General features: G+C 36.1%; 1 protein-coding gene across 13 annotated transcripts in view; it reads right to left on the bottom strand.

The window, feature by feature from the left end:
* The window catches only part of Synd (Syndapin), a 98,890-nt gene that overhangs the window by 23,782 nt on the left and 52,483 nt on the right, over window positions 1–22,625 (bottom strand). For all 13 annotated transcript variants that reach the window (XM_053760807.2, XM_064436604.1, XM_064436603.1 and 10 more), the window contains one exon: window positions 11,602–11,790. In XM_053760807.2, the coding sequence (XP_053616782.1) occupies window positions 11,602–11,790 (189 nt within the window). The remainder of the gene's footprint in view (window positions 1–11,601; window positions 11,791–22,625) is intronic.

The following is a 22,625-nucleotide window of genomic DNA, read 5'->3' as shown; positions in this document are numbered from 1 at the left end:
TGTAGGCAAAAACGTTGTATAGTTCGTATGAGTGCTTTTATTTACCGCAATGCAGCAATGTATACCGAATCTGCCAGTTTGGCGAACTGTTCGCGGATAGTGTGGAGCCGGCATCAGACGCGATTATAAAAACTGACAGTTTGGAATGAAAAAACTTGATATTATAAAATTAGATTACGACGAAGCCTATCATAAAGGAAAGAGGTGCATGCAAAACTTAATTAGATTGTGAGATTATATCACGTTATCACACGTGATAAGGAAATTCTCGTAAAAATGATGTAATGGTAATACAATGTAATAATCATTGAAAACATGACACAGATTGAACTAGCCCCAAAGTAAGTTATATATATATATATATATAGAGTTAGTATCGCATAACACAAGTCTCGAACTTACTTTGGGGCTAGTTCAATCTGTGTCATTCGTCCTAATATATTTATTTATATCATCCTAAATTGAATAGAATCGAATTTTGAATTTGAATCGATACGTGTTCGATTTCGAGTAAATGGATCTACGAAAGGCTGTCAGCCGATGATAATGCGACACAGAGCGACGTTATCGGTATGCGATACCGTCAAACGTGACACTCTTATCAATCGAACGGATTGTCCACACGACCAAGATGAGTTTTTCAACAGTTTTTAGGCTAGCTTGATATAACGTCCGAAGTATCGATAAAAAAAAAAAATTCTTCTATTTTTATCCATTTTCCATAAATTAGTGATACAATTATTCAAAACTTCGTGACAAATAGACATATTATAAATTTCAAATAACGATAACTTTATACATAGCATATGACTCTATAAAAGTATACATAGCATATAGCTCTATAAAAGTAATTCTATGAGTTTTATTCCACTCTATAGACACTTGGATAGTTTCATTCCAAAATCAAAATCTGAAATGCAAAAAATGTCGTATCGTAAAAGCGGTCATCACATCATTGTTGTCAGCCTTTTAAATATCCCCGTTATTGTGGTACTGGTACATTTTTAGGTTTATCTTTTACCCGGGTTTCGAGAGGCCCGAATGCAATTTGGACGCAAAATCCTAATACAGCGACAGAAGTTACTTTTCGATGATATTGCTACTATTGGTAGTAACCGTATAGTTTAAATTATGAATGTCACTATATGAGGTACTGTGACCTCAGCTACTCAACACTTTAGGATCCAACGTGATAATTCTCATTGTTCCATTACAATCGATACTTACAGTAAACAATAACCATTGTTTATGTGTGTATGTCTGTACCTTTGCATATACGATAAATTGTGTTACTATATGGACTCTGACGATGACAAGACTGGTCATAGTAGGTATAATAAAAAGTTCTAGTGTATGGTACGGCCACTCCCTACCCCCGCTGTAATCGGACCCTTCTACTTTCAGTCCTCTAAAAGTTCTGAACGCATAAGTTTTCGAAGATCTTTAGAATATGGATCAAAACATATGTAGATAAGTCCTATACGTGAGTGAGGCATTAGATAGATTCTATTTACTAGAGGTTAACGACCTAACTGAACTAACAACATAAAATATTCTTATTTCCATTTATCATAGCCCATTGATAATTGTCAAAAACAGATATAAATAGTATCAATTAATAAAAAACTCGATATCACGATTGTACAGTTAACTGTAAATCATACGGACATCTATGCCGCGGTGATAAAGGTGAATTCGCAATGAATTTGTTATGAATCGATTGTGTTGTTGACTGTATGCGATTGGAATCTCGTTAAAAAGGGAACGCAATTCTAACACTCGATTAATCATTCGATTGACGAAACGAGTCGTAGTCGTAGCCGATTGCTTAGCAATTAGGAACAATTTCGATATTCAATGGTTTGGTATCGAATAAAAGTTTGTTTCAATCGAATAAAGCTATTGTTAATTTTATTATCGAAAATATTATCGAACTATGAGAGATTAATTAATGTACATTTGAAATACATGTACATTAATGATGGACATGAAGAATTGTGAGAGGAACAAGTAAATCATGGCAAGGATCAAGATATAAAACGTATATGGAAGATCGATATGATTTACCAAACTAAAAAAAACTTAAGATTCAGTACAAACCTTATATCATTTTTTTTACCGTAGCAAAACCTGCCAGTTTTATTCGAACATAGATATATGTACGTCGAATTCAACAATATTTTTGTAATTCGACCTTGGAAGCTAGACCTCATCCATCACGCCTACTGCTCTTCACAAACACTATATAGTCTGTGACAAAGGCCACAGCTGCGCAGTTCCCTCGTATCCAAGGACAAGGGTGAGACAGGCCTCCGACCTTCAGGATATCAATGGCGGATAACTTGACAAGGACGAAATCAAACAAAAAATAGTTTGGCGAAGGCTTTTGTTTTATAAAAACTGAAAAAAGTTACCATTAGTTAAAGTTAGTAGTAAACAATGCCACGTATGGTTCCCGCCCTACAATAGGACCGGTCCATATTCTCTCGTGGGTGTCATACTAGGCAACCAAGGAATAAATATAATATCTTAATCATCATCACGTCATCAAACACATCATCAAAGGTTAAAGGCATATTTTTCAAGCAAGCAACAAGCTCAGATGAGAGAGAGAGAGAGATAAGACAACGAGACTATATGAATAGACGTCAAGTTGGTCTGCTTCGACCCATTCATTCCAAAACTGGTCCAGATATTCCCCCTCAGTCAAAACTAGAGGGGCGTTTGGTTAATGGTTGAGTAATTCACAAAGAACAGCCGGCAATTGCTTTGTCAGCTAGAGGGATTTGTGATGCTTAATTGAATGTTAACTTTGTTGGAAATTAACGACTCTTTATTTATTTGGTTACTACAAGTAACCGAATATATGAAAATAAGCCGGGAAAACTATAATAAAACCCGGCAAAATTGAAAGACAAGCTTTCAGAAGGCAGCGAGATAACTGGCATCAAACGATTTAAATATACTTCATAGTAAAATAAAAGAGAATATGTATACGTTCACGAGAATGGCTATCCAGAAACCAGAAATTCTCTTCGAGGTGAGGCCGGGCCACATTTATTAAGCATACGTATCCTTTCCTTACATATTATACAAAAAGGCGTATACGAATAAAAGTGAAGAAAGTGATTATGATCGACTTTCATATAAAGTATGTAGAATTAGATGAGAGGTAGGCAAAATATCCAGAGATAAGACACCGCTGCTAAAGTTATGTACCGCTGAGTTAATTATTATAATTGTGGATTTACAATTAGACAATAATATGTGTGAAACAATGTGTGACAGGTCGTCGACTGTTGGATAATTGGACAAAGGAGACGTTCAAATGGGAAGGTTAAACAAACATTAATTACGTGTATTTTAGATGGCTAAACAAATGGACAAGGGAGGAATAGTAGTCTTTTTTTTTTTTAATTTATTTGACACAAACAGAGTTTTCCGAATTAAATCATCACTTAATGTATAAGTTTAGCAATATCGTTTTTAAGTTACAATTGTTTTATTAACACTTTGGATGCAAATCTGAAATAAAAAGCTTTTATGTTATTAATAATAACATTTATATATATATTAACACCTTAAAGTGTAAAAGTGTTCCAACCATCAATACCAAATACGAAGTCCACACAGGTCTGATTTGAAAGGGAAGAAATATGATGACCACAAACTCGAGGCTCTTAAATGTAGTAACTTCTGAAAAGATTCACTATCGAATCTTCAATCAACACAACGAATACACACTACACAAAAGAATACGTCAAGACCAATTGTATAAAAATTATAAACCAAAAAGCAATGGTTTACTTTTAGCATAGCAACTTATGACTGCATCATCTATATAAAGCACACATGACTATCCGTGTAAACATTAGGCACGCACGAGCATTACTCCACTGACCATACACAAGATCAAAGCAGAAAGGAAGCCATTATAGGAGCAGACAATGGCCTAAGAAACCGTGACAGGTCTGCCGCTCGTTAGAATGGTAATGTTTGTCGACAGTTTTTGTTGATGATTGTCTGAGCATGGATTGAGATGATAATTTGTGAATGACGAACGATAATGAGTACGTTATTTGTTATTTGAATTAAGTTTAGCATACGCTTAATTCAAATTCTACCATGACCACACCTAATTTCAATTCATTCCAAATTAAAACAACTCTTAGAATTCCTACATGCGATAACATTAATCCATGGTCTTTTCTATGGATGCAATCGAAATGCTTGACATGTTCTAATTTGGTTAACAATTCAAAACGGTCCACGGTCTATATATATCGTCATTTTTTTCCGTCGGATAGGTATGTTTTTCTTGTCGACTTTTAGTTCTCTCATCTGTTTAATGGATAAGACACGTTATCTGTATACCAAGCAGTATTTGCCACTTGTCTGTCTACTTATTCATGTACAAGTAAGAATGTAGGTAGTTCACTAACAAGTTAACAAATCACGGAACTAATATACATGAAAGCCTTCAATTTGTTACTTAATCAATATTCGTTAGCCAAAATAGACAAGCCATTTACTTGCAAGGAAATTTTGATATACCTTTACCAACCCACGTCTAAGAGATTCACGAGAAGGTGTATTCATGTTTTGACATCAATAACACGAGGTTTTATATAACATGGAAAATTTACACAAAACAAGGTGTTACACAATATTTTTTATTTGAATCACACTGAAGTACTTCAACCAATCATTGTCCTTTTTTTATATTTGCGTTTCATTCTTTTACATCAGACCAATGATTGCGCTGTTTTATCTTAGTTCCATCATTCAAATATCTTTAATTCAATTATTCAAATATCTATTATTTTTTATAAAATTTACCTGTGAAGCCACACAATAGATTACCTATCCGCGCTCACATTTCATTCAATCAGCCATGTGGTAAAACGAACGAAAGTATTTCCGTAGTCCACGGGAATAGATACGTGTGACGTCACGGTTGAAGTGTTTTATTTCGGGATTTCGCGTTGCGCCTATTTATTTACATAATGATTTATGTAAAGTCTACATATCTTTTCTTTCATATATTGAAGGTATTTTAGCCTCTAAAATCAGAACTTAAGTAGGTTGGTGTACTGTTGTCAGGAGTTTCCATTATGGAAATTTTGAGGAATATTATTATTTGCAAACGGATTCTGTATAAGCTATGTAGAAGTGCTAGTGGGTTGTCTAACTTTAATGTTAACCTAATCTTGAATTTGTTTCCATTATTTGATCATTCAATTAAGCTTAATAACGACGCAATAAATAACTTCGCCTTATTCCGTTCTGTTTACATATTTACACGACATACATCAAAGTTATTTTTCATAGAAAATCTAATAAAATATTCAAAGTCAAGCTACGTCGTATGCCAGTGCGAATACTCGGTAAATATTAAAATATACAATAGTAATGTAGTCAGCAGGCTATTTAAAGCCGCTACTTAATGTCTGAATCAATGGCTGTCGATGCATTGGTGTCACGAGCTCAGGGCTGGGTCTTCGTGATGCGCGAACGCACGCTTGTTGACGTTAAGTATATTTTCATTGTTATGAGGTATTTTGGGTGAATTTGTCGGTACCTATAAGCTTAATAAAACTCCTCGCGCCATCAATTTCGGATCGAAAAATACAGCTGGATTGCGTCAAAGACTAGGAAAAAATTCATAGTAAAATAGAGATGTAATCAAAGATATTCTAAAGATAAGGAAATAATATTGTGTTTTAATGTGACAATGGCAAAGGAACAGGAGATTATCCGAGTCCTCAGATTCGAAACAATAAGGTCGTTTTGTTTCACATCTTTAAGTTAGGGGCCGAATTGATTTCATTCACTATCTGACTTGCATAGCGTGCCTTGTTCGAGTTTCTGCTTATAATCTCGTACATGCGCGGGTAAAATACAGCGAAGTAATTATTATCGGCTTATCCCAACTTCATTAAAAGCATCCATGAAGCTAATCCATTTCTGACCAGAAAAGTTAATTGAATTTCGAAACTGAATAACGCGCTCCCAATTACTCTCTATCGACTGTGAAGCCTCAAAGCCCAAAAGTCTGCATGAAAAATAAACATTAAAATTTTTGAAGATACAACCGGACCGTTGTTGCTTCGATGAAGTTTGTATAACGTGATTAGCGTATACAATTACTATCGAATCTTGTAGAGACAGACCTAATCCTCAATTGCAGAAACATTTCACTCATATTTTTAGGATTCTAAATCTTTCAGCGCCTTATACTTATCGTGTTGACTCGGCGCTCTTAGGATTAGACGCCACTGATACAGCACTAGCTGTAGCATAATACAGGTATTTCAGAGTACACGTGGTAGTACGCGCAGGGCAAGAGGTGTCATGGTTTTGCTTCAACGCTAAGCGTTAGTGAATATAGTCCACAAAATCTGGGTTATAAACAAACATCGTAGATCGGTATACTAAATGTATGGCGTGGCGCGATAGTATCGATCCTTAGAGAAGTTCTTTGACTCGGCCCACTTACACTATGTCGAATTATTAACGTCCTATTCTGAGGATACACGTTCTTTACAATATCTATCATTTTATGAATCAATCACACAACTATTGTTACCAGCAACCTGTGGTTGCTTATCAGCTTATTTCCGAAAAGCCTAAGCATAAGCGAAATTGCCAAACTTGAACGCTATTTTCACTGAATACGACAGAAAATTCTGGAAATTTCTTGGATCCATTGTGCTCGGGCGGTGTAAAGTTCCCGCCAATTAACGATGTAAATTCCAAACAGACTACCCTGTTACATAATAGTTTTCAACAGAGAATGATGTTCAAAACTTGTTCATGTTATTAATTTTATTATTAGATATGGTTTGTCTATGTACTTTTGTTTTATGTGCAACGTGCATTGCACTATTAGACTGTATGTATATGTATGTATCTATTGCATCTAGACGGCGGTAGTTTAAACTCTCGGATGTTTGACAGACTTGAACAAAATGAGACACTAGTGTTAGCAATAAAACAGTCGTCAAGAAAGAAAGAGACGTCACATACATGTTTATAACTGTTTGGCTTAAAATGGATTAACAAAAAGATCAAGCACGAATAAGAAATGGATAGATGATACAGTGAATGAACAGAACATAATGGAGAATACTAATACTAATGCAACGAAAACAAATAAATGAAATACTGCCCCGATGACCTTATAAAAAGTAAAAATATCCAAACTATAACAAAATTATTTTTATTAACTTCCTTTAAACAAACAAGCCTACAATTAATACAAACTACTAGACTTCAAACCTACAATTTTCTAGCCATAAATATTTAATTCAAACTCGAGAATCAATATCGTATAAATAACATTTTCACGTCGACTTCTCAAGTAAATATATAATCGAGACTAAACTGGAACATGAAAATACTAACTATGCCCCTGGGCTTTGCTCCAATGAGAACATTGGGATAAGAAATACATATCTACATGATAAATTGATAGTCCACTTTGTACTCTACGAACCAGCTTATCACATTCCCATATTAGTAACCGTAAAATAGCAGAGAATTGACAGGGCTAAAATTAATCACCATAAATTTGAGATATCCTCAAAGTAGCCTGGACGACCTCAGTGGCGCAGTGGCAAAGTGCTTGCCTCTGAGCCGAGAGGTCCCGGGTCCCCGGTCGAGTCATAATGGAAAATGATCTTTTTCTGATTGGCCCGGGTCTTGGATGTTTATATGTATTTGTTATAAACTAGGCTAGCTCAATCTGTGTGATTTCTCCATATTTATGTATTAAGTAAGTACATTGCACAAGCGGTATTAAGCATCTTTCTAGTTGTCCCATTGTTTAAATTGCGTTGTTTCTAGTGTACTAAAGCGTTTTACTTACTTAACCTCACCTAAGACTCTCAAACCTTGTAATCTTATCATTAGCATAAAAAATCATGTAGGAGATTTATCTCCCTCATCAAGTACAAGACAATACTGTGTATGTATTATACTAGATTCAGGAGCTTCGGACGATACTGTTGGAATTCGATGATTCAGAAGCGGAACGTTCTCAGTCCGACCCGAATTCCGAGCTACGTCATCAGACACTTTCATACCTAAAACGAGGAATGTGCTGTCATCGACTAATTCATCCATCTTTAGTGCAAAATATAGCAACCGTTCAAAATTCAGTCGCCCGTTTGCGTACAATACAATAAAAAATGTTTAACTATAAAATTAGATGCTTGCGGTAAAAAGTAGCGTTCACTTTCCAACTCTTGGACCATGTCCATACAAAAATCACCTCAATTCAATGCTCCATTTCGACGTTAAAGAAGGATAAACAAACACTTTTACATAAATTATTATTGCATAGATTTGAATAGCATGGATATCCCATATTTAGCTTTCTGTATGTAAAATAGTAATATTAGGTGCTGATTCGTCACCAAGGGAGTTAAACCTTTATCATATATGGCATACGTTTTTGACCATATCATCCGCCCATCTTATAGAATCACACATGACCACTTTACATAGCGTAGGTGTCGATATCACGATGAGAAAAGCCTCAAAACATCCGAAAAATATATTTATAAAGTCCGCAGTAGTGCTGCTTTGCAATTCACTTTTAATATCGAAATTTTCGCAGTGAGACGCAGCCAAACAGTCACATTGGAGTAGTATTGCTCGTCGCGCGTCACAATCAGCCAATCACGGTGTGATGTTACTAGGTTATATTCTACCCAACCAAATTTCGTATAAGTCCAAGTAGAGTTTGCGTGAAAGAGTAACACATTTTCTCATTTAATATTAGTATGATATCGATACCGATGGATTGGGCGAGTTTGATCCTTAGTCGGTGTTTTGTAAATGAAGGAGGCACAAAGAGTATAAAGGTAAGTGAAGGGAACGAAGGTTCTAAAAAAATTTAAGTATAAAAAATGGGAATCAGGTTTGCAAAGTCAATCTCCCATTTCGGAATAAGAAATAATTGATAATTTTGGTAATAATTTCGATGACAGCTGGAATTCGGATTAGTATTGTGCCCCTCTGTCGTCAATCAGTAGATAGATGATACGCGTTGATACGCGTGATAATGATAACATAATTGTACATTGAAGAGGATATTATCATGTTAAATGTAAGTTTTGGTCTTTCTGTTAGAAGTAGAATGAATAAAAAAACATTGATCAAAACAAAATCAAATTCATTAGCTTGTTTATCGCGGACCCCTACTGGTTACACACTTCCATGCCTTCACGTAAGAAGCAAGAAAGAGAGAGCGCAAAGATTTTACGCGTAAAAATAATATAATTCTTGGAATTATGTTTATGTTTTACGAAGACTCGGATCAAAGGTTTATATTTAAGAGAACGGGAATCAGGTTTGAAAAGCTAATCTCCCGTTTCTGAATAGGAAATTAGCTAGAGAATTTCCCAAGAGGTTTTACAGATACTGTTTATTTTTACACGCTTCTATTTGATTTCATCTTTCACATCTATATACTTTTAATATTAGTACATATTTATTAGTTTTGTAGCTAAGCTCGCGCCGTCATACACGCATGAAATACCGTTTTTACCATTCTCGTGGAAATTTCAGCCGGCTATACAATATTGTAAAGCAGTAGTAAGCTCGCCTACATCAAATTGTGAATATTTTTTTCCTGGAATATTTTTTCCTACCTTAAAACAGGTGTGTAGGCGCAATATGAAGGTATAAGTAGTTAAAATAACCACACCCCCTACCTTCGCACACGGGGTTGCCACCCTGAGGTAATTGACTTAGTCGTTGATAAATTCCCGACCAGAATTAGGTTATCTCCAGCCCACCAGATTAGGGGCTCCACCCGAGGGATCTCTGTATGTACAAGTTTTATTGTTTCACCAACTAGCCAAGTTTCTGATACCTACGGTTTACAACTTTTACTCTTGTAGACTTGTATTTAGTGTAACTTTCATGTAGTCTGAGGCGGAAAAACAGATATCAATCAATTACTTAATACAACAGATACATAAAACGTATGTTTGTTAGAGAGAATTTGAAGAAAGCAAATAAGGTAATGGTAAATATACACATAATATCACCCAGAGGGGTGATACACTGGTTTTCAGATGTGATCCGAATAGGTGTGCGAAACGGTACTTTAATATAACCAGAAATATAGTTATAGAATAGCATCACGTCTTTATCCCTTACGGGGCAGACTGAACTACGATTCGCGACAACGTTTAGCAGGATACAGACAGGCTTATTGGTGCATTGAGATTCAGGTGTAATGAGAAATGATTTTCATAGGTCCATTGCCCAAAGTCAGCACGTAAAACAAATGTAAAGAAACAAATATATGAACATATAACTGGCCGTATTGTGGGACGCGGAATCTGTAAGACAATAAACCGATATAGGTACATTGTCTAGTTGTTTTTCTCTGCGTAAAGCTCACATTGAATCTACCTAAGCAAAGCACGTCAAAAAACCGCGAAAACAGCCGAGGTTGTTTTTATTAGACTGTTTACATGTTTACGGCCGATAGTTGCTGATGTAACGTTTGATTTTGACGTGACAACGTCTTAAATTAGGTTGCGGCTGAGAGTCACTTATGAAAAAGTGTAACGCCCGGTAACGTTACGATGAGTCACCGAACGAGAGAGAGGCCCGCCGAATGCCTTGCGTCTCTCTCCCACTCAACTATGATCGGTCTGCCGCGCGCGTAAAAAGACGTTGTCACGTAAAATCTTCGCCCGTAAAACCGACTTTACAGGCAACCATTTTTATATAGGACCCCCAGGCTTGAAACACAGCAGTGTATAGGTCCATAAATAAAGAAAAAAAACATGAGCGTACAATAAAAGTATCATACAAAAAGTTCAATTTAACTTTTAATCGTATAATTGCTCTGTGAATAGGAAATAATTAAGCGTCGCCTTTATAACGACTCGCGCCGTATTCAGGTCGTATAAAAGTTTCCGGCCGGACGGTTTTAAGTCTATATAGCCTTATAAACGTATAGACGTTCCGATCCATTGGACGCGAACAAATGCGAGGGATTTAGGGTTTAACAATCCTTGAATGCTATTGCAAATTGGGATCGTAAACACGCTGTGATAACAACGATTTCCTGTTGGATGAAATGGTGCGAAAGTAGATGGCAGAAGAATCTGAATTAAATAATATCAACATGTATTATCAAAAAACTGATTTGGAATCAAATAGGAATTTAAAATAAGACGTGTACTGTACACTTTTTAAGGAGTTTAATGTCATTTCGTCACATATTTGTAAGTTCCATTCCAAAGTTAACTTACCCCACCCAATCCATTTTTATGACAAATTGATTGTTGTGTCTCATTTTCATAATGTTCCTAGACTAGAGGCATTAACATAGTTTCGATTGTTAAAAATTTCACTTAAAGTTTAACAATGCATGCATTTAAAATTAATGTCATAAAACTATTTCTGCGCCACTATCGTATTCGTGAAAATTGAAACTTTAATCTTCGCTTCAAATTATTGATTGGTAAGCAAAGCACCTCCGTCTATAGTATGTCTCCTTTCCACTCCTCCTGCAGGAGTTTGGGCTTTATGAGCTACAATTAGGAGCATTAGGGCTACAATTCCACTGACCTGGTCAGGACTCAGCGAACTGTCCCCACTGGCGTTCCTCTCCTGGTTCTGCGCTGTTCTCTCCTGCTTACAGGCCGTGTGGTACTCCAACCGCGTCCTCTCCACTTTCTGTAGGAGTTTGGCCCATGGCTTCTGCGCCTTTTTGAACGCCTCATCCATTTCTTTGCGCTCTTTCAGCTGAATCATTGACTGGGAACAAAAAGAGAGACATTTATCAATTTTAAAATCCAATAACAACTTCATAAACTTATAATTATAAGGTTTTTTACCAAATGGTTTATTGTCATTTGACCATATTATTTTTGGCCTTCCTCTTTTTCGATAGAAGAAATTGGGGGAAGCTTTTGCGTGTGGAGTGTTACCTACATTGCATATTTACTTTCTAGATATGCATGTTACTTTTAACATGTATTCTTTGTGCAATAAAGATATTACAAACAAATGCTAAAAGCTAGAAAAAGAACTGATCCATAACAAACATTATTTGATTTGAGGGTGTGCCACAAACTTCCTTAACGAACCCAATGTCGAAAACGACTGCAAATACAGCCGGAACTAACGGCTTACGTTCAGACGATGAACCAAATGCATAAGGGCCCTACTACTAAGGATGCCAAAGATCAGGCTAACTGAGGAAGGCTGATCCTTGGCTCCAAAGCTTAACAACGGTTTTAGATATAAAAAAATACAACATAGGTATACGAATCAGAGGTGTGTGGTGTGACTATTGATCGCGTCATATCGACCTAGACCTGCTTTGTCTAATCCCCGCCGGATTACCCAAGTTATCTCTTACTAAGCTAATGTATATCGCTACCAACTTTGATAAATGAAGTAGTTATCTACACGACTACATGTCGGTTACACGGGGTGTGTTTAATGGAATTGTAATTACGGTATTTCGTGATCTTAATATATATATTAATGAACTTCTGGATAAGGAGAAACAGAAGGGTATGCACGTTTTTCATAGAAAAGGAAGACATGCTTCACATTCTTGTCCTGCATGCCTTTCTGTATAACCCTAACACTTTTATATGTTTCAATCAATCAATATATTTATTGTTTAAGTTTATACTACCCTAGTCGATGACTTCGGCTGCGCCCGCGGCATAAAGTAGGCACAACGTATGTCACTTCTCCCTTGAAGGTTTACGCCTAGTAATTTCTCAGTTTCTTCCCAAAAAGGCAGGCGCAAACCCAACAGTTGGTACAAGTTGGTAGGTTTTACGATTTACGCCCAGTTTTTCCAGTTTCTGCTGCCATTTCGCCTCTCCAAAAACCACCTCAGTCCAATTCTCCATTCCGACGTGAAATACATTTGTAGTTAAAAGAAATGCATACATTTAAGATTACGGAGAAGGACAAAGGGTAATTACCATTAATTCTGAAAAGAAACTGTCCCCGTGGTTAATCCACGCGGGCGCAGTCTTCAATACTTCTCCTATTTATAGTCACAAAGACAGCATATCCATAACTCCGTTCGACAGTATCCAAACCAAATATCTTCAAGTTTACTCGAAGCGGAGGTATCGTAACGGAGCGATAAAGTATTAAAAATGGCTGACTTGGCATCTGATACTAAAGGACTTACTACTCTTGAAATAACTGAATTTGGAAGAACCCAACCTGGAAGATACGCCACATAAAGTGGTGACTACTATGTGGGAGACTGTTAAATAACTTATTCTGTTACAAATTGGATGTTGTCCATTAAAGTAGACGTACAAACTCATATGGCACGAGTAGGATTCGAATCTGAGATGCTTTGGCTTTAAACACTACCATTTCCATTTATCCTAGATACGCATACTAATATACTCAACGCATGCAGCATCACGTACGCGCGTCGCGTGCGACGCAACTGCGGAATTGTGCATCGTTGCATAAGCACACGTTAGCAGTTCGCATGACGGGTGATAGCGCACGTTTTATTCTGCTGTTAATTATGGTGGTTCGCTTTCGCTTGACTTTCGATTGTTTTATCACCAGACATATTATGACATCGTCAATATAACATATTGTCTACAGACATTGCGATCTCTAGGCTCTGAACAGATTAGTAATTTTGTCGACCTCCTCCGTAGCCTAATGGTTATCATGCCGCTATACTGGAGGTCTCTGGTTCGATCCCAGGTCGATTGACCTGGGTCTTGGATAATTATCTATATAATTATGTATATGACATCGTTGAGTTAGTATCCCATAACACAGGTTTCGAACTTACTTTGGGGCTAACTCAATCTGTGTGATTTGTCCATAGGGCAACCTATATAGAAAAGTATTAGGAGTTAGGTATAATGCATCTTGGTCCTAACGTTTCGGAAGGTCTGTTTTATGGTTCAGAGCTTTGGTTTATAATGCTGTAAGCTAAATGAATGAATACTAAAACATTTGCTTTTATAAGCGCGATGTGATAGGTATAACTTTGTCGGAGTGAAAGATAAAGTAATTTAAATATAATTTTCAACGCTAGTCTGCATCAAAGTGTGAATACGAGAGAATTATCACAAAGTATTTCCAACGAACGAAGTGTCAGTTTCCACTATGTGACAAGTCGACTGTACTAATATTGGTCGGAATTTACTGGAAAATGCAATAGCCTGTCTGTATTTGCGTTTGATCAAACGGTTTTAATATTAACAGAAAATAAAATGTATGCTCAAGGATTTGTATATTACAGCCGAATCTTCAAAACTTTAGGGTTTATTTTTTAATTGACACCGGCCTTCGCGGCATCACAGCCCCGAATGCAACTGGGAATTCAGTTTTAGTAATAGTTTAGTTTAGTAGTAGTAGTATTTAGTGTAGTTAGAGTTTAAGTTTTCCCAAATAAAGACTTTAATTTAGAGAAGCCATTAGATTTTTTAATTATTAGCCTATGGTGTCCCATGGCTGGTAAATTATGTAAGGGCTATGGCGCTAATGCCTGGCCCTGATAGAAATAGCAAATGATATGCGTGTCAATGGTCTAACAACTAGGGATGCCGACGACCGCGCGAAGTGTAGACGAAAAAGTAGGCAAGCAGACCCTGGCCTTCGACGCTCAACGGCTAAGGATAAAGGATAAACTGCTAAAGAAACACTTGGCTTCAAAGGTTTAGCTCTCATTATACGTCCGGTAAATATAACGCAACTAACACGTAATAAAATTAAAGTATATACCTACTTCCAGAACAAATCATGATCTACAATCTATATCGTTGGATCAATCTTAAAGCCGTTGCACGTAATAGATAAGATTGGTGCATCACGCTGCCGTCAATATCAAGATTAGACAGGTACCAGAGCGATAACAATTTTCCGTTGACTTTATATGACTTATGTACAGTCAACAGCACATTAAGCTATCCAAAATCATTGCAACTTCACCGCTATTGCCGCTGCATATAACTCTCTGCCTGGTAGCTTGAGGTGCGCACAACAATATCCTGAAACTATTTATCTTAATTCCATGGGAAACGGAATGCACTATGTTTTTAATACAATAATCGACTAGTGTGTTATTATTTTAGTGGCTTTGTAATATGAAATATCAGACCACAATTCACGCACTAAATCCTAACTGGTGTGACGTCATTTTATATTTGCCGTGAGATTATAGTCTGTTTGCGCTGATAGTGCGTATGTATCCGCATTTTTGTGCTACGATATCTCTACAACTATTAACATTAAACTTACATGCCTAGTCTTTTTAGTTTTATAGCAAACATTACGACATTAGCGACAAACTGCCGCATTAATAACCCGGATACTGTATTTTCATTAATTAAAATATTTGTAGTGATTAGTATTTTATTGGCACTAGAACCTGACGCAAACAGTGTAACTAAATGGTGAATTGGAATATTTTAGATTTTTTTGAAAAAAACTGTATCGATCAGTTGGGTGGAGACATTTAAATAGGGCAAAGCAAGCAAAAAGACAGAAACATGGGAAGACAAGAAAGACAGGTAAATATTGAGAAATTTGAAGGTCGTTACCCAAATGACAGCTGAAACTTTAGCGACTTAGTAAAAGACTACATTGAAATAACGAGCGAAGATATTATTGATGATACAGCAAAACTGTCTTCTCAAACGCATTTCTACAAATATAGTGATGCCGATGATCTCATACGCGCTCCTCATCTTAAAACTACTATAAATAGTTTACGTAGCCAATTTTCGCGGCAAATCTTTGTGCACATTAAGGGAATGTAAGGCTGTTACGGGGTAGACAGAGCCGAGAGTTGCCAGGCCACTATCAGTGTGTAGTGTGCTTATTGGTAAAATTTATCTATAGTTGTTGGTAGTAGATGAAACACATCTCTAGTTGGACATATTTTAGTTCGTTGAGTTGGACAATAAGACATCTCTCTAACATTTTATTCTACACGTACAAGGTATAAAGCACCTGTCACAACTTCTTTTTCCAGTCGTATTGAAAGGTTTTAGGTGCGCACAGCTGGCGCGGCGCCAACCTACCATTGAATAATGTAGCGGGGACACTCATGGCACCAAGTGGGCAAAAAGTAACGACGCCATGTTGGCAGCCATTTTAAAATATATACCCGATATTCTAAACTGTATTCTTCTTTCTTTCTTTTCGAGTGTGTTAATTGTTATCGCTAACACTGGTGTCAGATTTTACTCAAGTCGCCTAAAAGCATCTGACATGACTTTTGCAACTATCTACCGACATCTAGTGGCAAGTAGTCGCATACCTACTGTATTAAATTACTACACACTGTATTAAAATTTACTTCTATTAGGTTTGGGACGTCTACTCAAAATGATTTAATTTTAACGCGTAAGAGTCTAGATACTAAATTATCTAATTCAAAACCTTTTTGGGGATCATTCAAATTTGTATTGACGATACATAAACAATCTGACAATTGTCATATATAATACAAAATATTCAGATAAGAATAAATCGAGCCGGATGCTCGTAATAAAATTTACAAAATTATTAAATTAATTTAATTGAAACGTCAATGAAAGATGGCGGTTACTGACTGACTGGTTTATTCAATAATGAACGTACAAATATAAATATACCCTACATTAATAATTTAACATAATTTTGTAAAGATTCTTTCAATGTGCACTTCGAATTTCTATACAGAAAGAACAATATCAGATGGACAAAAAAATGCTGTATTAGTTGTTTACAACGCACTCTGCCTCAAGTTTTCTCGGTCTGAGAGACACGTTGGACACTCCAGACCAGACATCAGAATGACCCTTTCTATTCTATTCTTGAAGTGAAGACTTCCCTTTTATTACAAACTTAATTTATTATTATATAAAAGCGAGCTGTGTAGAAGTTTTTGTGATTTTTAAAACAGCTCTTGTTGTTTTGTCATTTTTCATTCCAGAGAGTCAAGTAGGTAGGGGAGCGAGGGGCTAGTTGTAACAGGGGTAAGTAGTAACAGTGATTTTTCACTAGGAATTTAAACTTTATTAACGTATTTTTTTGACTCAATATGGTCGTTATAACCCCCCGCATCACGTCATCACAGTCAGTGTCCCGCCAGGAGGCGCAATGAGTGGGTGTGCGAAAGCGTTCCTTTGTCGGCAGGTAACATATTATTTTACGTTCGTAATTTTTTGGTTGAGTTTATTACTATCAACTAATTGGAGTTTTCTGTACTTGATTTTGTGTTATAATTTATGCATACATGATGTGATGTAGCGATTTTCGAGATTTCTAAGTTGATTTAATAGTGAAAGTAATAAATATTAAAAACTATGCCTTGGGGTTAGTTGTAACAAAATCTTGGGGCAAGTTGTAACATGTTACAACTTGCCCCTATATTGTATTTTTTTTAATGTAGTATATATTGTTATATAATATATTGTCGTGTTATTTATAATGTAATTTGTATTGTTATGTATGCTGATGTATGTTATTTATAAATTAATGTAATTTAATATAACTTTTTTTTAGAATGAGGGAGTATAAAAGAAAAACAGAGCGTGCAACACAAAGTCAGGACGTATATGAGTTAGCTGCCGCTGCAGTTGCAGAAAACGAGTGTAGTCTTCGGCAGGCGAGTAAGGATTTCGGTCTATGTCACGTATCTCTTTACAGATACATTAAAAAAAAGAAGAATAATGAAAATCCAAAAGTTGGTTATGTCAGTTGTAGACAAGTATTCAGTGGAGAAGAAGAATGTAAATTGTCTTCATATATCCTCAAGTGCGCTGAAATATATTTTGGATTACTTCCTACGGAAATAAGAAAACTAGCTTACCAGTGTGCTGTACATCTTAATGCTAAAAATACTCCCAGTTCTTGGAAAAAAAATAACAGTGCTGGTCCGGACTGGTTCCAAAATTTTATGCGCAGAAATCCTCATCTATCTTTAAGGACTCCAGAAGCAACATCAATGAGCCGAGCAACATCATTTAATAAGACTAACGTTGCTTCTTTTTTTGAAGTATATAAACGCCTTCTAGAGAAAAATCAATTTAGCGCTTCTCGAATATGGAACATAGACGAAACCGGGGTCACAACCGTTCAAAAACCTAAAAAAATTGTTGCTGCACGAGGACAAAAACAAGTTGGCGCTATCACATCAGCTGAGAGAGGAACACTGGTAACACTTGCCTGTGCCGCTAACGCTGCAGGTAATTTTATTCCGCCGATGTTCATTTTTCCAAGGCTTAAATACTCTGAGATGTTTATACGAGGTGGACCTCCAGATTGCATCGGAGCTGGAAATTCTTCTGGGTGGATGACAGAGAAAGAATTTTTAGTTTTTATGGACCATTTTATCAAACACGCGAAACCCACTAAGGAAGAGCCAGTTCTATTACTACTCGATAATCATTGCTCACATGTGAATATTGCAATTGTTGAAAAAGCCAAAGAAAACAATGTCGTCATGTTATCCTTTCCCCCTCATTGCTCCCACAATTTACAACCTATGGACGTCGGAGTCTATGGCCCTTTTAAAAATTACGTGAATAGGGCACAGACAGCATGGATGCATAATAATCCCGGGAAAACCATGACAATATATGACATCCCAGGTATAGTGAAGGAGTCGTTACCACTTGCCTTGAACCCTGCAAATATTATGAGTGGTTTTAAAGCTTCCGGTGTTTGGCCTTTGAATGTTGATATTTTCCAAGATAGTGACTTTGCGCCTTCTTTTGTCACTGATCGTCCAGCTCCTACTGAACAATCAGAAAATGCTATAAATGTGAGTGAAAATTTATCGTTGAATCTCGAACACCCAGAACTGTTAGATTCGGTTCCTGAATTAGATATCAGCACGTCTGAAATAATACGTCACATTGAAACTGCAAACCAACCAACTCCGAGTTGCTCTGGTCTAAACCAATTTTCCCCAACTAAGATTAGACCATTACCAAAGGCACCACCCAGGAAAACGAATATGAATACCAGGCGCAAGAGAAAGTCCGCTGTTTTGACAGACACACCAGAAAAAGAAGCTTTGAGAATGGAATATGAAGAAAAGATGAAGAAAAAGCAGAAAAAAGACGATAAAGGTAAAGAAAAGGGTAAAGGAAAACAAAAAGGCAAAAGCAAAGGTAAAAAATCTGCAAAAAATAAGGATGAAATAGAAAGAGTTAAGAAAAGGGTTTTAAGTTCGGGTTCTTCAGATTCGGATTCAGAATCTGAAGAGTGGTATTGTCTAGTTTGCAGCGAAGAATATAGTCAGTCAAAAGGTAATTGGGTACAATGTACAGTATGTAAGATGTGGGCACATGTAGGATGTGTCGGAGGAAATACTTTTTCTTTTGTTTGTATTAACTGTAACTCAGATGATGACTAAATTCTTTGATTAAGAGGGTTATTAAAAGGCTGATCATTATAAGATGTAGAACTAAGAGATAATTAGGTAGAAGACTTAAATTGGGGTTTTAACTTGCATTATTTTAATCAAACTTACTGTGATTTTGACGTGCCAAGTAGACGTATAAGTACCTACGGTAGTATTTAAGTACAAAACATTATTAATAGTTAAAAACTAAAAGCTTAAGTTTGTTGATTACTTATAGAAAAGTGTATTTCAGTTAATTATTTAGTAGAAGAAACTATTTACAGAAGTATTTTGTTATTTTTGTTAATTACTTAATTATTTGTTGAAAATAAATCAAAATGTGAAAAGAATACTCGTTAATGAGTAAAAATTTAAAATTAAATGAAGTGTTTTATTCTTGTTACAACATGCCCCAATAGCTAACTAAAAAATGGGAAGTGTTACAACTTACCCCGTGCTTGGGGTTAGTTGTAACACTTCCCATTTTTTACAAAAATCAAAATTTTGAAAGAATGACTTATAAATTTGATATTTTTTCGTTTAGACCTTATAGAAGAATGATTAGAGTATCAATCAAAATGTAGTTAGTGATAATTTAACCAATACATTTCAAGATATATCGTTTTTTTTTTAAATTGTTACAACTAGCCCCTCGCTCCCCTACTTACTTATCACTACATAGTATAAAACAAAACTCGTTTCCCGCTGTCTGTCCGTATGTACCTATGTTTAGATCTTCAAACTAGGCAACGGATTTTGATTCAAGATGCACGTTTAGGGGCATAATTTATGGTTTTATCCGAGCGAAGCCGGAACGGGATAGTCTTGGATAAATGTCATTTTTATCCGCAAAAAAAACGCTAACGGTACTAGAAATTGATACGCCAAAATAAAAAATTGTAAACATAAAATCTGAAGTCGTCTCTTCACACCGTTTGGCACAGCTCCAAGTGAGCTCTCGTCGATGTAAGTGTCACAGACCCACTTGGTATATTCCGGATTATGACGACATGGCTATAAAAAAGTTTACGTCGCGCGAAGTCGCCGACTCAGCGACTACGTTTATGTCTTTCGTAGATTGTTTAATGAAACTATTGTGTAAAACAAGTTATTTTATAAAAACTGAACACTTATTTGTTCATATTGATCGAACATTTTGGTGAAATGGACAATTTGATGCAGTGGTCATGCAGTGGATAATGATTGTATCCAATTATTGTATTTTAAATTTTGTCAAAACTAGCTGTGTCCCCGGGCTTCGCACCTGTAGGAATTTCGGTATAATTCTACCCGTATACTAAATTCTGTCGTATCCTCCGCTCAGAAGAATTAGCGTGATGGAGTATCATTAACATTCATTTCACATTCAAACTTACGCTATAAATAATATTAGTGTGATTACACGTATTATTTTCCGATTCTACAAATGTTTTAATAATTTTTTTTAATGAGCGAAAGAGTTCATCACATACAGCCACAATCTTGACATGCAAACGTCAATAAACCGCATTCGAATCACGTTAACCGATGCAAAATGTCGTGTCTGCAATCGATATGGAGCTGCAATTAAACTCAATTAATTGCATGCGATGTTCCGTGATTCTGTTTGACGCAGTTTCGTTTATTGCTGTTTGTAACTGATACAGGATCACATCACTTCATTTATTTGACCGCTTAATTTCTCTGCGAACATACAAACTTTCATCCCACATAATAGTTATTTAGGGGTTGATAAAAAAAAATGTTGCCTATGTTTAACTACATCCATACAAAATTACTTTAAAATCGGTCCAGCGGCTTAGCCGTGAAAGCGAAACAGACAGACAGGTAGACAGACAGACATATGTATAATATTAGTATGGAACTTCCATTACTTACTAGTTTCATCTTGGAGCACATAGTTTCTTATGGAAATTTTGGAGTAAAAAAATACAATACCCTTTTTCTCTCTCATAATGGCGTCCTGTGACGCTCAGAATACGAAGTCATCGTAAAAAAATATTTTTAAAACTTTTGAAGATTCGGCTAAAAATCACGCCGTCAGAACTTGACGTCAACCCTCTTCGGAAACGCTGTTGGCCGCGTTCTATACTTACCAGTTTCTTGTTTACGCTTACCACCGAAAAGCGTTATAAACCAACTAATATAAATATATTTTATTCTATAAACCGAGGCTGTTGCGGATGTGTGTTCTATATTCGGGGGGGGGCTATATTTTACAGAAATAATGGCGCGTACGTGCCTTCATTTCGGCGGCAAGGAGGCTGTCTACGACAAGGGTAAATATACTATGTTATTTTACTAAGCATTATGTTAGTTAACTAATTAGAACTTCTAGGGTCTGTTTCGCCGCTTGCAGATAAAGTGTTAGATAGCCAGAATGTAAAATGTCATACAGATAGCGTTAAAATTCGTGTTTCACAAGTGTTAGCCCTAGCTAACTGGGCAATCATCATCACCGTCACCATCATATCTATCTAGAAGTTAGTGTATCTGTCAGATTACAATATGATATTTTAAGAGAAACCGGTGAAACTGGTCACTAGAATAATTATATTTGAACGAATATATTATTTATTTAATTACATAATGGATATTTAGAACACAACTCAACGTGCCTTCGTTTTGAAAGAATATGGGAATGTATTACATGGGGCTGCATAATAGGCGGGAGACACCAAAGGTCCACTTGCACGTGCATTGGTAAGCGAATCTCAATTTTTATATGTGTACTATAGTAATATTACAAATGGGGAAGTCCGTCTGTCTGTAACGCTTTCATCTTTATACCGCCGGACCGATTGAGATTTAATTTGATATTTATTATAATATGGAGTAAAAGTTTGTATGGAAAACACACTAGATACTTTTTGTAGCGGGCATCAGTTGTCATACATAAAATCGCCATAAATCTCCACGGCGATACATTATCATGTGATGCTGTCTCACTATCAGTTACAATAAAAATGTACAGTGATGTTGATTACAACATGGACAGACAGACACACTGACCTCCTGATTGAAACACCGTCAGTCTTGTTACACAACTATATTTATAGCATACATGACACTAAGGACTATGGCTATGTAGTGTTTATATAGTTCTTTTGTAACCGATGTTAAAGGTGACTTGTAGAAATATTTGTTATCGTGGGAAAATTATTTATGATGCATATTTTGTATAAACATTTCCGTGCTGGTCTGAGAGCGAAATAGAAACATAATGTGCCAGTTTCTTCTCCTC

The sequence above is a fragment of the Plodia interpunctella genome, chromosome 20 (assembly GCF_027563975.2).
Source record: "Plodia interpunctella isolate USDA-ARS_2022_Savannah chromosome 20, ilPloInte3.2, whole genome shotgun sequence".
Lineage (NCBI taxonomy): Eukaryota > Metazoa > Arthropoda > Insecta > Lepidoptera > Pyralidae > Plodia > Plodia interpunctella.
This window is presented reverse-complemented; position numbering and strand designations above follow the sequence as displayed.